Source organism: Sciurus vulgaris (assembly GCF_902686455.1).
Source record: "Sciurus vulgaris genome assembly, chromosome: 3".
Lineage (NCBI taxonomy): Eukaryota > Metazoa > Chordata > Mammalia > Rodentia > Sciuridae > Sciurus > Sciurus vulgaris.
The window spans coordinates 67,304,243-67,316,690 of record NC_136463.1 but is presented as its reverse complement, the minus strand read 5'-3'; the positions used below and the strand labels follow the sequence as shown (position 1 = coordinate 67,316,690).

Sequence of the window (12,448 nt, the reverse complement as noted above, 5' to 3'; positions counted from 1 at the left end):
ATTCAGATCTGCTTTCCTTATAAACCCCCGCCCCCTACACACACACACACACACACACACACACACAGGATGGTTAAAATAGAATGCATTTAATATAAATATTTACATTAAGGAATCATAGAGGGAAGGCCCAAGGAGTTGTTGGGAGCAGGCTGGGGTTATTTTTTTAAATACAGACATAAATAACTGTACAGAGGACAGCTAAATACAGTGTTGCGATAGCGCCTCCTGGTGGTCACTTAAAGTGCTGCCACCAGAACAAGGTTTCACCTTTTTCTCACCCACTTGCCAGGCCTGGCTTGCAGACTGAAACTTCAAGGGGCCAGGGAGGCCCCAGCGCTCCATTACCCAGGGAAGGGTGGGCTTGAGAGAGAGTGGAGGCTCCAACCAGCCCAGGAGGCTACTTGGTAGTAGGTCAAGTAAAGGGTTGGGGGAAAAAATAACCGCTCGGAGAGAATTGCTTTTTCCCATCACCCCAGGTCCTTGACCTCAGTTAGAGAGTTGACTCCACCCTTAAATTCCATGCCAGCATCTTTAATTTCACCAGTGGTGGTCAGAGGCTGGTGTTGGGCTGTCCTGCTGCCCTGTCCTTTTTCACCTCGTAGGAGAACACAGCACCAAAGACATCTTCATGATAGCGCTTCTGGCTCTTGAAGGGGAAACAGGCCACTGTGTCAGCTCTGCTGGTCCAGCCACCCCCATTCACCAAGTCCTGGCTTGGTGGCTGCCCCAGCTCCTCTATTACATGGAGCAGACTTTCAGGAGCCCTTCGCCTCCTGGTTGTGGTGTGGGGAGTGCGCTTGGATCTGAGTTATGCTCCGAGCCCCATTAGTGCCTGCTCTGGTGTGGATCATCTCAACATCTCCTCAAGCTCTGCAGATGGATGGCATTCCTACTTCCTGCCTAGTGCTCATCTCATGAGATGCTCTAGCAAGTGGGACAAGTCTGAGATAAGTCTGTTTGGGAAATACTGTGCACTTTCTCTCTCTTCCCCCCACCTAGTCTTAAACTGTCATGATACATAGAAGCAGGTTAAAGGCTCTGAGAAGTCTCATGGTACACCATCGTGTTTGCTTTTGTTTAACTGAGCATATTCTAAATTATCTTGGAATCTTTTTGATGCCAAATATCTATCGACTCTGAACACATTTTGGGAAATGCCTGTGATCTTGCTGTTCTTCATACACACCAGGCTAATGCTCACCCCAGGGCCTTTGTGCATGCTGTCCCCTGAAGAAGAGTCTGGAACATCATCTCCCTTATTATCCACAAGGCTTCCTCCTCATCTCCTTCAGGTATTTTCTCAAATGTCACCTTCCATTGACACCTTATTTAAAATGATATACCCCTAACTTTCCCTCAGCAGCTTCCCTGCTTATTTCTTCTCTGAGGCACTACCCATTATACACATTATGTCACATTGACCCTTCTAGAATGTGAATTCCATCCAGGTAGGGATTTTTGCTTGTTCTGTTTACTGCTCTATCCCTGTCACATAGGTGCTCAAAACATGTTGAAACTATGAACGTGTCTTAGGAAGAGTTTAGAAGTGGCGAGCAGATGATGCGGAGCCAGAGGCAGAGTGCTGGGCTCTCCCTTCACTGCCGTGGCCCCCCAGGGCCCTCTCCCTCTGTAAAATGGGGGTGAAAATGGTGCCCCCCTCATGAAGCCCTTGGAAGGAAAGGCCTCACGGGAATCCTCCCGAGGCACCTGGCCTATGATGAATACTTGACTGTTACCATCATAAAGTGGTGTCCTTCCCGCTGGGGGATGAGGCGAGCAGACAGCAACCTGGTTCTTGCTGCATATGAGGCTGACAGAGGGAACAACCTTCCTGCCTGGTGTTTGTGACTCTACTCTGGCTACGGAAATGCTTTCGAAAGGGGGCTGGGTGTGGCAGCGGAGTTTCTCCTGCTGCGGCTCTGCAGGTGGAAAGACAGAACACTCGGACCTGCCTTCTTAAGGTGGACAGGCGACCACACCGGGATGTAGACTCAGGCTTTCCAATTGCCTGTCCGGACCACTCTAGGGTCCTTTGAGGCCCAGAGTGTTCTGGGACTCCTCTGGTACTGCCACCCTGGTCCTAGCTCCTGCGGCCTGGCCCTTGACTACCCCCCCGACCCATGCACCAGCTCCTGTACCTTGAGCTGGAAGAAATAGTCCTCAGCCTGCTCTTCACTCAGGCTCAGCTTGGCGGCCACCAGCTGCTTCAGGGTGTGGGCCACATCTTGGGCCATGCGCACATCCCCACAGACGTAGAGGTGGCCTGAGTCCCCATGGAGCACGCGGAGTACCTCACCAGCCAGCTGCTGCCGCAGGATGTCTTGAACATAGACCTGAAATCAGAGGAGGTGGGGGCGTCTAGTCCCTGGCCCCTGCTGGCCACCAGGAGTGGAGGAGGGGACGTCAAGGAAGTAAGCACCCTCCCAGCCAGGACTGTGGCTCAGATGAGGAGGTACTGACACCTAGTCCAGCCCAGGCCAGTTGGGCCCCCCAATTTTCTCCAGATTCGCCACAGTTCAAAGAGTCGTCAGTCAAGTCAGTTCCCCTGCCCTGGGCTCTGATGCCTGCCTGCCTACACCCCAGAAGGGGAGCCTCCCAATGCCCACAATCATGGACGTGGAGCTGGGGTGCAGGATTCCAGGCTTCCTGTCACACCGAGGGTTCAGGAGACAATCAGGACTCTGCTCTTGTTCCACACCAGATGCCCAGTGGCCCCAGAATGGGGTGCAAGAGGAGTCTTCAGGGACAAGTTCATGACTGCTGAGCCAAAAGCTTGTTCTAACTCTCCAGGGTCCTGGGGCAAAGTGCCCCTGGGAGTGCCAGAGCCCAGCTGAGGACGTGGTGGGAGCAGTAGCTGCTTTCTAACCTTGTCCTCTGGAGTGGAAACCAGCCCGGACCACCTCTCTCTGGCAGTTGTGTGTCCCAGGGGGCTGCTGGGGGCCTTTGGCAGGCTGGCTCTGGGGATTAACCCACGGTGTGACCCTGAGTTGATCCTAACCCTCTCTGGGCTTGTCTCTTCTGGACTGGAGGACAGTGCTCTCCACAGTACCACCCGATGGGTGTCCAACCGTCTCCACTTCAGAGCTGAGGAGGTGCAGGCTCAGAGAGGTGAGGGGCTCGTGGGGAGCCTGGGCATCCGAGTGTGTGTCTGGAATCGTCGGTTCACTGTCGCTCTTACCTTGGGCTGGCCGGGCAGCCGAGAATAGGCTGTGTGCACCTCATGCAGCACCCCCTTCCGGGCCATCTCCAGCATCTCCTCCCGATACAGGTGGTCCTCGTCTGGGCGGCGGCACCCGAATACCAGGGTCATGCGGCCACCCTGGAGCCCTGCAAGACCCAGCAAGCCGCAGTTACCAGGGCGGCCACCAGAGGGCGGATCACGGCTCTAGGGTGACCCACTAAAAATCTCAAGCATCCTGTCTGGTATTATCTCCATTTTACAGATAAGGAAACCAGGAAACAGAAGCCCAGGACATTTAGATCACTCATCCATAGTCACACAATTGAAGTGCAGACACAGGACTCCATCCAGCTCATCAGAGGTCAAGAGTGGGGATTTTTCCCATTACTCCCAGAGGAATAATGCACAAGCTAAGGCGAACTTCAGAGGGAGGTCTTCCTCTGGACAGGGGCCAGTGGTGGAGTAGTGTGAGTGGTAGCAGAGTTCTTCCAGGCAGGTGGTGACCACCTGATGCCCTTTCCTCACCCAGCAACCCTCATGCTGTACCTTTTTGGGGTCCTATTTTATTTATTTATTTTTTAGTACTGAGGATTGAACCCAGGGGCATTCTACCACTGAGTATATACCCGGCCCTTTTTATTTTTCATTTTGAGACAGGATCTCACTAAGTTTCAGAGGCTGGCCTAAAACTTGCAATCCTCCTGCCTCAGCCTCCCAAGTAGCTGGAATTACAGGAGTGAGCCACTGTGCCTGGCTATTATATTCTGTTAAAAAAAGTTTTTTTTCAGTATGAGGTAAGCAAATCAGAAGATAATGAAGGCAATTATCAAGATCACACATTCAGCTGGGTGCAATGGCACCTGCCTCTAATCCCAGTGACTTAGGAGGCTGAGGCAGGAGGATTTTCACTCAAGTTCAAAGCCAAACTCAGCAACTTAGCAAAACCCTAAGCAACTTAGTGAGCCTCTGTCTTGAAATGAAAAATAAAAAGGGCTGGGGATGTGGCTCAGTGAAGTGTTCCTGCATAAAATATCACACATTCGATACCAATCCTGGGCCAATACATTGCTCTTTTTTGTTTTGTGTTTTAGTTTTTTTTTTTTTTTTCCTTTAAAACATACATGGTTATTGTCCATACTCATGGGACACAGTGTGGTATTTTGATACATGTATACAATGTGTAATGATCAGACCAGGATAATGAGCACTTGCAACTGGTCACCAGGAGCTGTACCTTTGTGCTTAGCATCATGGAGCCGCTGCTGCCAGAAACTGCGGAAGGGTGCAATGCCTGTGCCAGGCCCAATGAGGATGCAAGGATGGGAGGGGTCCTTGGGCAGCTGGAAGCCATTGGCACTGAAAGGAGATAAAAGGAGAGAGACCCCGTCCTCAGACACCCTGGGCTGGGTGCATGTGCAGGACAGGGGCTGGAATGCTGGGCGTGTGGCCAGGAAGGGGCGTTGGGGGACAGAGGAGAATGAGCTCTCGTTTGGTTTCCCACTACCCTTGCCCTGTCCAGGCACACCATCCCCACACAGGGACCTTTTGAAAAAGAGCTCACCCCATTGTACTCTGGGCACCTGCTAGAGACTCAGCCACACTCTGCAGCCAGGAGATAAAATGGGGGGCCCAGTGTGACCCCAATATTGTCTTTGTGGGCCAAGTGGCCCAGAGGGGTGCATAACCCCAGATCCTTCTCTTTCATTCCAGAACACCTAGAGGTTAGTGGTCCTACAGGGATGGGTGGGCACATTTACCTTCTCACAAAGCAGGGTACTGGGTCCTGGGGCATCAGGCTGCTGAGCCACATGCTGCAGACGCCGTGGTGGAGGGGACCCTGGCCACCTACAACCACAGAACAGAGGAGACCAATGGCCCATGGGTGACCCTCCCATGCTGTCGCACCCCTTCCAGCTGCCCACTCAGACGCTCTCAGAGCTGAATGAGGGGCTATGTGTCCCCTGGTTCTAAGGTCCACCCTCTCCACATCCAGAGCAAGTCACCCCTTTCACCACTGCAGAAACTGAGTCCCAGAGAGGGAAAGTGGTTTGTCAGGTTGCTTAGGTGGTGGTGGATGGATCAGGTTCCCTGATTCTTTTTTTTTTTTTTTTTTTTGGTACCAGGGATTGAACTTGGGGTACTCGACCACTGAGCCACATCCCCAGCCCTATTTTGTATTTTATTTAGAGACAGGGTCTCACTAAGTTGCTTAGCACCTCACTGTTGTGGAGGCTGGCTTTGAACTCATGATCCTCCTGTCTCAACCTCCCGAGCCACTGGGATTACAGGCGTGCGCCTCTGTACATGGCCTCGGGTTCCCTGATTCTTACTAGTGCTTCTTCCAAGAGTTTCTCCAGGGACCCTCCCAGTCCCCAGTCAGTTCAGAGGTGACCTCGAGGGTAGCCCTTGCTGGTGGAGCCTGGATGGGATGCCTCCTGCTCACTCTGCCTGCTCTGATATCTCACTCTTTCCTTGTGGTCCCTCCTGGGCTTCTGGCCCTGGTCCATGAGGAGCTCTCTTGCAGAGCAACACAGACTCTGCTGAACTTTTAGAAGCTGTGTGACTGTTCTTCATGGAGGACAGAGGGCTCCCAGGTATAGCTGGATCCCAGTTTTGCTACCACAGACAATGCTGAGTGACAGGGGCCAGGGCAGGGAGCCATGTGTGTCCAGGAGAAGAGCCAAGACCAACTTCACAAGGGATTGGCCTCCCTGGAAGCTTCATCATGGCTCTGGACGTGTTCCATCTTGGCTACATAATTGCAATCTCTCATTATTTCCATGCCTGTCTCTTCTCTGACTCTCTAGATAACTCCCTGAGGGCAGGGGCTATGTCTGCCGCATTTCCACGCCCACCCAGCTGAGAGATGTGACATAAGTCATCCCTGAATGAGTGGAATGAGTGAGTGAGTGACCAAGTCAGAACCACCCTGAGCTCAGGCTGACTCTCAGGAGGACTAAGAATCACTGGGCTTCCCTTAAGTGTTGGATGGTCTCTATGTGATCTCATTAAATTGTCCCAACAGTGGGACAGTACAGTGGTGGAGAACCAGGACTCAGCAGTTAAACAAACTAGGTTTGAATCTCAGTGACTTTGAATAGTGGCTCAGTCTCTCTGTGCCTTTGTTTCCTCCCCACACAGTACCAATCTCGTGGTTACTGACCATATCCATTCAAAGGGGTGGTGACCTTAGTGCCTGCTCTGTGGTAATCTCTCCCACACACCTCTAGGTGTGATTAACAACTGGGGAGGGGGCGGGGTTACCACCCCATCTAACCAATGAGACCAAAACTCAGAGAAGTTGAACAGCTATCCAAGTAGCGACTCCCCAGAGCCTCTGTGCCCCTCACCTCGCGTGCGGTAAGTGACCACAGCCACCGTGAGGTGGACCTCCGTGGGTGTGTGGTCCTGGGAGGAGCTGATGGAGTAGTAACGGGGTTTCAGAAGCGGGAGTTGGGAGAGCAGGAAGGCAGCCGGTACCCGCAGTGACGGGAACTCCTCCAGCACCTCCAGGAACGTGGGGCTGTTGGTGAACTTCCACTTGTTGTATTCTGAGGGCTGAGAGTCAAGGGCAGGGTGAGGACTCAGGGTGCCTGCCCCCCAGAGAGCGGGCTGCCAGGTCCCAGCATTCACCCATCCACTTCTGCATCACACACTGGCCAGGGTGCTGAGACTCCCAGCCTGGAGAGGAAGTGCTCCCGACCTGGAGGCACTCGGTCCCCGAGCAACATTTGTCCATCTGTGTGCCTAGAACTCTACTGTGGGCAGCTCAAGGGCAGGAATCAACTCCATTGCGATCTAGATTGGGGCAAGGCTTTGAAACCTGATAGATATGGGTTTGAATCTTGGTCAGACACCCTTCCGAGCTGTGGAATCATCCTCATTATTTTACCTTTGTGAAGCGAGGACAGTGTCACTGCCCACATGGGGATGTTGTGAGAATTAAATGAGATGGCTTGTGTCAAGTCAGTACAGCACAGCTGGAGAATATGGTCGTGGGAGGGTTGGGATCAAGATGATTAGCCATAATGAGGATGATGATAATGATGTCTGGTGCCTTTCAGCAAAGACTTGGGCCCAGAGAGCTGCGGGTGGGTTAATGCATGCTCTCATTAATGTGCTAATTCTGCTCTCTCTCTGTCACTACATCACTTATCCTTTCATCCACACCACCCCTCCTCCCCTGCTTCTCAAGTGCCAAGTTTTGAGAGGACAAGGACAGGCAAGACACAGTGGATCCCCTTTCTAGCTCATTTCCAAGGAAGTGCACTTTAGCCACATTCTGTTGGCACTCAGAAAAATTCAGTTTACTGCACACAACTGTGTCCTATAGCAGGGATGGCAGATGATGTCTGGCTTCTGGCTAGCCCTTGAAATGCCTCGCTTGGGAATCTGCGGTGGATCTTCTCAGAGGTTAGAGACCCACTCTGGGAGCTTCCCCTGCCTCACCCACCAACTCCGACATTCACCTGGCACAGGGTCTCCAGTCTCTGTCTCTCAGACTCCTCCGTAGCCAGCCTGGCCAGCTTTTGGAGCTGCAGTGGGGTTGGGGGTGTGGTGATGTCCAGGAAGTAGGTGAGGGCCTGGCTGAGGGAGCAGGGGGGCAGCCTCTTGTCTCTGATCCAGTAGCTACCTGCAGAGGAAAGGACGACGTCAGGAGGGGGAAATGCCCCACCAGGGTTTCTTGGAGGGTGATGAGATTCTGGGAAGACATACTCTATGCTTCAGCTGCAGGGGAGAGAAGGTGGTGCCCAGAGATACGGCTGCCAGGGAAGGCTGACCAACAGTCATTTAATAGGCACCCAAGATGATATGATCCTGGCAAACTCATCATGTCCTTTTCTGGCCTACACCTGTATATTAGCAAGATACCCACCTGTGAACTACAGACTCCCATGGACTAAATCTGCTGAAGACTAATGTACACCCCAGAGGCCTGTTGTTCATTTAGAGAAAAGCCCACGACCACAATTCCCTTGGGTTTTATACCAAGAGGTGCTGGGTGAGCAGATCAGCCCAGAATGAGATGGCAGGGCTTAAGGAGTCCCAAGGGGCAGTGTGCAGAGAAGTCCAGCATGGGTCCTGGGGCAGCCAACCTGGATTCAAACTCTGGCTCCCCACTTCCTGTCTGAGTGACTGAACCATGTGGCTTTGGGTTCCTTCCCTGAGAAATGGATATAATGACAAAACCTGTCTCTCTGGGTTTCTACAAACATTGAATGAAATCATGCATGTAAAACAGTTGGTACAGTGCCTTATACACAGGAACTCGATAAATGTTGGCAAAGACATTATTATTAGTGCTATTTCATCTGGACCACAAGTCTGATGAACCACCAGGGCATCTCTGGCTACTCATCCTTTAGTGTCAGGCTCTTCCACTTTCTCCTGGTCAGGGAGAGACATGGCCTGGCTCTGCTTCTCTGACCCCCACTTTCCTATTTTGGCCTCTGTGCTTAGCGGGTGCATTCTTCGGTGGTGTCAGTGACAGTAGGGAGCCATTCCCACAGACTGGGGCTGGGCAGCTGGCATGGGCAGGGAGGGGCCCAGCCCTGGCTGGCTGCAGAGGGGCTCTCAGCAGAGGGCTCACCACTCTCGTCCAGGGCCTCCAGGCGCACAGTCTGCTGGGGCGTAGGGCTGTCCACTATGCGCTCCAAGATGCCCTGGACCAGGGCTGGCTGGTTGCTTGGGAAAACTCCAAGGTGCTCTCCAGGCAGGTAGGTCAGGTCTCTGCTATCCTCGCAGGAGAGTTCCACCAGGAGGGTGGTGCGGCTGTGGGAGGAAGGCCCTGGTGACTGCCAGGATTTCCTCCCAGCCTGCTGGAGGGCGGGCCAGTTTCCCCAGGAAATGTGCCCTCCTCGTTTTCCTGCCTAGTTCCTTGAGCCTGACTTGGGGACAAGGCATCACTTCAGGTGGGAAGACGCAGCATCCCATAGTTTCCCCCCTGCAGAGAAGGTGGCCCTCCCTTGCCCGGGCAGCCCTCCAAGCCCCCAGGGTCTGGGCTAGAGGCTCTGCGAAAAGAGAGCCTCCCACTGGGAGATCTCTGGGCACTGGAAGAAAACTTTCCCTGTCCCCAGCACAAAATCCTATCCTTACTAGAAAAAAGTCCAGTTTTCATAATGAACCTGAGGGAGGGCAGTACAGAAAGATAAAACCTAGGTCATCCCCAACACTCATCTGCCTGGCTGGGAAATTTCCTTCCCTTCCAAAACTCCATGGAAGCTCTTAAGACTCAAATGATTTGTGTGTCTTGGCTTCTCCTTTCATGGACAACTGGCTGGTCAACTGAGGCTGGTCACAAAGACACACAGGTGGCCACAGGTTAGCAGAACAGTTGATCCGACTGGTGGGTTTTTTTTGTTTTTTGTTTTTGTTTTGGTACTGAGGACTGAACTCAGAGGTACTTAACCACTGAGCCATATCCCCAGCCCTTTCATGATTTATTTTGAGACAGAGTGTCACTAAGTTGCTGAGGCTGGCTTTAAACTTGCAATCCTCCTGCCTCAGCCTCCTGAGCTGCTGGGATTACAGAGATTACAGGTGTGCTCCACCATGCCCAGCTATGGTGGCCTCACTTCTAATGGCAATAGATGCTTCTTTCCTTTTCCTTCAAGGACTGACCTACTCTGGTCTTTCATCTGTCAAAATAAAATCTTGGAACATCATTCAACAGCCCTGCATGATACCTTACCTGGATTTGGGACTCTGTAGATTCTGCTGAGATTTGAGCCTCATGGTGAACACCTTCTTGGCGTGCATGCTGCTGAGGGCTGCAGAGATACAGACAGGGAAATGGCAAGCGGGCTCCTGAGTAATGGTGAGGGAAGCCCTGTGTCTGAGTCAATCATTCTCGCACACTACCTGTTATGGTTTAGACATGAACAGTCCCCTAAAGACCCACGTGTTGAAGACTCGGTCCCCAATGCAAAAGGTGGAGCTTTAGGGGAAGTGATTGGATCATGAGGGCTCTGGCCAGTGGATAAATAATTTGAAGTCATTACTAGGAATTGAAGGAAATAGGTCATTGGGGGCATGCCCTTGGGGTCTACATCTTGTCCCTGGCCCCTTCCTCTTTCTCTCTGCTTTTTGGCTGCTGTGAGCTGAGCAGCTGTCCTTCACGATGGAGTCAGCTGGCCATGGACCGACACCTCTGAAACCATGAGCCAAAATAAATCTTTCCTCCTCTAAATTGTTCTTGTCAGGTATGTGTCAGTCAGCTTTTTGTTGCTGTGACCAAAATATCTGAAAAGAACCACCTAGAGGTTGGGTTCACGGTTTCAGAGGTCTCAGTCCATGGTCAGCTGACTCCATTGCTCTAGGCGTGAGATTAAGCATAATATTATGGCGGGATGATGGAGTGGAAGAAAACTGTCAGCTCATAGCAGCCAGGAAGCAGAGAGAAAGAGAAAGGAAGGGACCAGGGACATGTATAGTCCCTAAGGCCATATCCTTGGGGACCTACTTCCTCAAGTAACACCTCACCTGCCTATAGTTACCACCCAGTAGCTCATTCAAATTATTAATCCATCATGTGGATTGATCCACAGATGGGATTACAGTCCTCACAATCAAATTATTCACTTCCGAATACTGTTGTATTACCTAACACAAGAACTTGGGGGGCATTCAGATCTAAACCGTAACAAGGTATTTTGGTCACAATGACAAAAAACTGACTAATACACAATGGTGGCTATTTTTGTTTTCTTCTGTTTTTCCTGTTTCTTAATTGTACCTAAAGTCCCCTGGTCTGAGAGATAGCAAGTGTGCTGCTGCTAAATGTTGGGAAATTAATTTAGAAACCAAAAGGCGGGATGTCTCAGGGCAACTCCCTGGCTTGGGATCCACAGGAGGGCAGAGCTGAAGTTGGGGATGTTCTGGATACGCAGAAGCCTGCAGGACTCTGTGCTCAGGGAACAGGCACAGCATCCCCTGATCACAGCCTGGCGTCATCTCTGCAAATTCTTCTTCACGCTGCCACCTTCAGAAAGCTGGACTCAGCTCCCAACTGGCCACACTACCATTTGTTTCACCTCCTTGAACTTTAATTTTTCTGTCCCTTTCTTACAGGTTGAGTGTCAGGGTCTCTGAGATCACCTCCCACGGTATCGGCAGCAAAACCCCAGCACGGTCAGCCCTCTCCTGATACGGGTGCCGCTCCCTCCCAGAGCTTCCTCCTAAACAGCCTCTTCAGAGCCTCTTCAGGGTCCAGCTGGATGACAGGCTCTGGGAAACGTCGAGGTAGACACCTGGCAGCCCGAGCCTGCTGCCTCTGTTCAAAAGGACTTGGTGGTCTCCTTGGTTTCGGGCTCAAGGCTCAGACACCCAACCCAGGCAGGAGGGTAAATAGGCCCCATGTGGTGCAGAGAGGCAGGTACCTTTGTTGAGGTCCAAGGGCCGCGAGTCCTGCACAAGCCTGTGGTGGCGAGGCTCCCAGGTCACGTTGCCCATGTAGAGCTTGGGGATCTGAATGTGGTGCTTGCCTCGAATGTCAAACGTCTCACAGGCTGCCTGGAAGATGTCACAGACTGGGGTCAATGCTCAGCCTCATCCTCACCACTGGGGCTGTCAGAATGTAGGCCCTCGCCATGGACCAAACACCAAGATGCGTGTTTCACAGAATTTTTAAGCACACGCATCTATGCGGTCACTACAGGGACTCAAAGAGGTGCCCAGACTTGGTACACAGTAATTATTGCTATTATTACAAATATAATACTGACATTGTTTTGCCCACATGGCGAGGGAGGTTTGCATCCTTTCCTTGCCTGAAGTGAATCACGTGGAGGAGGCCTGGGCTTTGCAACCAAGTGCCCCCAGCTTAAGCTGTGGCTCCTGAGCACATTTGCTGAGCAAAACTCTTCCCTTCCTTGAAAAGCTCCCTAGACCCACAGGCCAGCCCGGCCAATAAAGGCCTACAGAGATACTGAGCCAGATCCAAAAAGCTCAACCATGTGTCCTCTGTCCCTAGCTCTCTGTGGCTGAGAGAACCAAACAAGATGTGGTTGTTAGGAGGTGACCTAGAGGGCTGGGGTGGTGGCTCAGTGGTAGAGCACTTGCCTGGCATGTGTGAGGCCTTGGGTTTGATCCTCAGCACCACATGAAAGTAAATAAGTAAAATAAAGGTATCGTGTCCATCTACAACTAAGAAATATTTTTGAAAAAGTAAGAGGTGACCTAGATCATTAGTGGGAAAAAGACAGAGGCAGAGGCTCCCAAGGGTAGGGGGGCATCTCGGCCACCTCTGTCACTCTAGGGGAACAT

At 52.0% G+C, this 12,448-nt stretch overlaps 1 protein-coding gene across 2 annotated transcripts in view; it reads right to left on the bottom strand.

Moving 5' to 3' along the window:
• Positions 1-70: 70 nt before the first annotated feature.
• Positions 71-12,448, bottom strand: part of NOS2 (nitric oxide synthase 2) — a 47,406-nt gene continuing 35,028 nt past the window's right edge. For both annotated transcript variants that reach the window (XM_079132137.1, XM_079132138.1), the window contains 10 exons: positions 11,563-11,695; positions 9,876-9,954; positions 8,775-8,956; positions 7,654-7,817; positions 6,535-6,742; positions 4,942-5,029; positions 4,419-4,540; positions 3,182-3,330; positions 2,142-2,336; positions 71-649 (listed from right to left, as the gene is read on the bottom strand). In XM_079132137.1, the coding sequence (XP_078988263.1) occupies positions 554-649; positions 2,142-2,336; positions 3,182-3,330; positions 4,419-4,540; positions 4,942-5,029; positions 6,535-6,742; positions 7,654-7,817; positions 8,775-8,956; positions 9,876-9,954; positions 11,563-11,695 (1,416 nt within the window). In that variant the 3' untranslated portion in view covers positions 71-553. The remainder of the gene's footprint in view (positions 650-2,141; positions 2,337-3,181; positions 3,331-4,418; positions 4,541-4,941; positions 5,030-6,534; positions 6,743-7,653; positions 7,818-8,774; positions 8,957-9,875; positions 9,955-11,562; positions 11,696-12,448) is intronic.